General features: G+C 33.6%; 1 protein-coding gene across 5 annotated transcripts in view; it reads left to right on the forward strand.

Moving 5' to 3' along the window:
• LOC125027150 (calpain-15-like) overlaps positions 1-5,000 on the forward strand; it is a 49,806-nt gene that overhangs the window by 8,722 nt on the left and 36,084 nt on the right. For all 5 annotated transcript variants that reach the window (XM_047616029.1, XM_047616028.1, XM_047616027.1 and 2 more), the window contains exon 4: positions 3,643-5,000. This exon is cut by the window's right edge and continues 665 nt beyond it. In XM_047616029.1, coding sequence (XP_047471985.1) covers positions 3,643-5,000 — 1,358 coding nt within the window. The remainder of the gene's footprint in view (positions 1-3,642) is intronic.

Raw genomic sequence — 5,000 nt, forward strand, 5'->3', positions numbered from 1 at the left:
CACACACACACACACACACACACACACACACACACACACACACACACACACACACACACACACACACACACACATATGTATATATATGTATATATCTATATATATGTACATATATGTATATATATGTATGTATATGTATATATATGTGTATGAATATGTGTATATATATATGTGTGTATATATATGTATATATATGTATATATATGTATATATGTATATATATGTGTATTTATGTATATATATGTATATATATGTGTATGTATATGTATATATATGTATATATATGTATATATGTGTGTATATATATGTGTGTATATATATATATATATATATATATATATATATATATATATATATATATAAAATACACACACACACACACACATACACACACACACACACACACACACACACACACACACACACACACACACACACACACACACACACACACACACACACACACACATATATATATATGTATACACATATATGTATATATACATATATATCTATATATATCTATATATATCTATATATACTCATGTGCATATATATGTATACGTTTATATATATGTATATATACATGTATATATAAATATTTATGTATATATACACCCACAAATATGTATATATACACATATATGTATATATACACATATATATGTATATGTGTATATAGATGTATATATATGTATATATATGAATATATGTTTATATACACATGTACATATATATTTATATATTTATATATAGATGTATGTATGTATGTGTGTATGTATATATATATATATACATATATATATTTATGTATATATGTATATATTTATGCATGTATGTATTTATGTAAGTATATATTTATATTTATATATATATGTATATAAATGTGTATATATGTATGTATGTATGGAAGTATATATATGTATGTGCATATATATATATGTATATGTATATATATGTATATGTATATGTATATGTATATATATATGTTTATATATACATACATACATAAATACATACATACATACATACATACATACATACATACATACATACACACACACACACACACACACACACACACACACACACACACACACACACACACACACACACACACACACACACACACACACACACACATACACATATATGTATGTGTATATATATGTATGGAAGTATATATATATTAATATATATACATTTATATGTATATATATGTATGTATATATATAGATATATATACATGTATATATATGTATATGTAAATGTATGTGTATGTATATATTTAGGAATTTATATATGTATCTATATACGTTTATGTATGTATATATGTGTATGTATGTATATGTGTATGTATGTATGTATGTATATGTGTATGTATTTATGTATCTATATATGTATGTATGTATCTATTTATATGTGTAAACAGGTGCATAGCAAGACTGGATGGTCCATTTCACACCTCTCTCCCCAGCAGCTGCCTTTCCTTCTTGGGCAGATACAGGTGTCTTGCTCTGCTTTTTCTTTTGGCACTTCTACAATGTAAGTAAACATTCACCCTCGAAAGGGAGCCGCCACATAAAAGGACATGTCTCCTCAGACAGGGCGGGAAGAAACATGGTAGATAGATCAAGCCACCCAGGGTCCAGCTCCACCACCTCGTTCTCAACCATGGTGACACAGGGGTCTCTTGGGGGGTCCCACATCTACCTTCAACAATAAACCATCAAGCAAAGACCCCCTTCATTCACCTGCAGTAAGTCCACTCTCTCTTGTTGATATCTGGAGTAGTGGCAGCAATAGAATTTCTTGAACACTGTTTGCCACCAAATGTCAACAAGAGAGGTTGGGAGCACTGCTGTCACCAGATGTCAATGAGAGAGAGTGGCCTTAGTGCAGATGAATGAAAGGGGTCTTAGTTTGCTGGTTTATTGTTGAAGGTAGATGTGAGACCCCCCAAGAGACCCCCGTGTCCCCGGGGTTGAGGATGAGGTGGTGGAGCTGGACCCTGTGTAAGCAGATGCTTACTTATGGCAGGACACCTGTATCTGCCCAGGGAGGAAAGGCAGCTGCTGGGGAGAGAGGTGTGAAATGGACCATCCGGTCTTACTATGCATTTACAATATATGTGTATATACATGTATTTTTATATATGTATGTATGTCTATATATGTTTTACATAACCTGTATAAATATATATATATATGTATATAGATGCACATATATATGTATATATACATATATACACATGTGTATATATATGTACATATATCTGTATGTGTGTGTATGTATACATATATGTGTATGTATATATACATGTATGTGTATATATATTATATATATGTATATATGTATATATATGTATATGTATATGTATATATATTTTTTATGTATATATATGTATATATATGTATATATATTATATGTATATATATTAAATGTTTATATATATGTATATATAAATGTATATATATATATGTATATATATGTATATATATGTATATATATGAATATATATACATATATATATATTCATATATATACATATATATACATATATATACATATATATACATATATATATGTATATATATATATATGTATATGTATATATATATATATATATATATATATATATATATATATATATATATGGATATATATGGATATATAGACATATATGTATGTGTGTGTGTGTGCATGCTTGTGCGTGTGCATGTGCGCGCGTGCATGTGCGCGCGCGTGTGTGTGTGTGTGTGTGTGTGTGTGTGTGTGTGTGTGTGTGTGTGTGTGTGTGTGTGTGTGTGTGTGTGTGTGTGTTATATATGTATATATATGTATATATATATGAATATATATGTATATATATGTTTATGTATATATGTATATATGTATATATATATATATGGATATATAGACATATATGTATGTGTGTGTGTGTGCGCGTGTGTGTATGTGTGTGTGTGTGTGTGTGTGTGTGTGTGTGTGTGTGTGTGTGTGTGTGTGTGTGTGTGTGTGTGTGTGTGTGTGTGTGTGTGTGTGTGTGTGTGTGTGTGTGAGTGTGTGTGTGTGAGAGAGAGAGACAAAGAGTGAGAGAGACAAAGAGTGAGAGAGACAAAGAGTGAGAGAGACAGAGAGAGAGACAGAGACAGAGACAGAGACAGAGACAGAGACAGAGACAGAGACAGAGACAGAGACAGAGACAGAGACAGAGACAGAGACAGAGACAGAGACAGAGACAGAGACAGAGACAGAGACAGAGACAGAGACAGAGAGAGAGAGAGAGAGAGAGAGAGAGAGAGAGAGAGAGAGAGAGAGAGAGAGAGAGAGAGAGAGAGAGAGAGAGAGAGAGAGAGAGAGAGAGAGAGAGAGAGAGAGAGAGAGAGAGAGAGAGAGAGAGATTGTGATCGTAATTGTGTGTGTGTGTATACACATACATACATACATACATACATACATACATACATACATACATACATACATACATACATACATACATACATACATACATACATACATGCATGTATACCTACATACCTGCTTAACTATCTACATACATATATACATACATGGATAAGTGCACACATACAAATATACATATGTATACAAGTTAATGTTGTTTTTTGGTGTAAATTTCAGATTTCTGAATGTGGGCCATGCTAGTGAGTGCATCATTTGCAGCACTCCAGAAGAAGGCAGTAAACCCTCATTGGTACCCAGGGAAATTCTTAGTCCTGTTGCTGATGAAAATGGCTCCACCTCTCGAAAAGCATTGTCTAGGGTCTTCGCTGTGGCAAACATGAGCTCAAACAGTCTAGTCTCCAAAGCAGTCAAACTCAGTTGGAAGTGCAAACAGTGTCGACATTATAATTCGGCACATAGTTCAACATGCTCATCATGCATCAAGCTGATCGGTAGTAGTGGCAACACCAATGTAGGATATGGTAGCCATATTGACAATGCCATTACTCCTGTGGAGCAAGTAGAGGGCTCATTAATGGTAGAAAACACACTTTATTTTTTGGGGAATAATGCCTCTGCACTAACTTCACCAGAAACAGAATGTAATCGGTCGCCAAAGAGACAAATTTCTGTTGCTCATGGACAAATACGATCAAAGTTGAGCAGATCAGAAGATAAGCCTTTATGTGTACAAGTTCCAGAAAAAGATCACAAAGAAGACTGTGATTTAGTTGTAGAGCTAGATAGTAAGAAAATTTATGACGTTGAAAATAATAACAGTGAGGAAATAGAGACTTGGGAATGCAAGAGATGCACTTTAAAAAACTTAATAGATTTTGAGTATTGTGAAGTTTGTGAAGCTCCAAGAAAGCCAAACATCCCAACAACATTACCAAAGAAAAACAAAAATATATCCAGTGTACCAGTCAGTGATATAAGAAATGGAAATGATGATGCTGCTGCTAGTCAGAAGGCTGATGTTAAGCTTCAGTCGGGAATACCCAAGCTTCCCCTCAGGAAATCAATAAATAACCCTTCAAGTTTGAATGTTGCAGACTCACTTGTCAAGTTTGTTGCTAGTAGGTTGTCATCACCTTCAGAGGGTAGTATGTCTGGACCAGCGAATGTTGTGCAGGATACTAAACCAGACACCACTCCAGCAGGAGTACCATCACAGGTGGTTGACCTGACTCGGACAACTAGTCAGGAAGAATACACTCTTGATGAGTCTGATATGTGGTCTTGTAGCTTCTGCTCATTTGCTTACAATCCTTCATGGTCAGAAACATGTGATGTTTGCAGTGGAATGAGGGATCAGGAAGTAAATCCCAAAACTAGAGAAGTTTTAAATCAGGGTTTAGATGAAGATTTTCAGCTACTTACCACAGATTTAACTGAGGAGGGTGATTCACCAGATCAGAGTTGGACTTGCATAAAGTGTACCTTAGTAAATCCTGGTGTTGAGAATGCATGTAAAGTGTGTGGTGGCTCAAGGTTGAAAAGTATTTGCTATGTAGATGATGCCACTTTAAAAA

The sequence above is a fragment of the Penaeus chinensis genome, chromosome 7 (genome assembly GCF_019202785.1).
Source record: "Penaeus chinensis breed Huanghai No. 1 chromosome 7, ASM1920278v2, whole genome shotgun sequence".
Classification (NCBI taxonomy): Eukaryota; Metazoa; Arthropoda; class Malacostraca; order Decapoda; family Penaeidae; genus Penaeus; species Penaeus chinensis.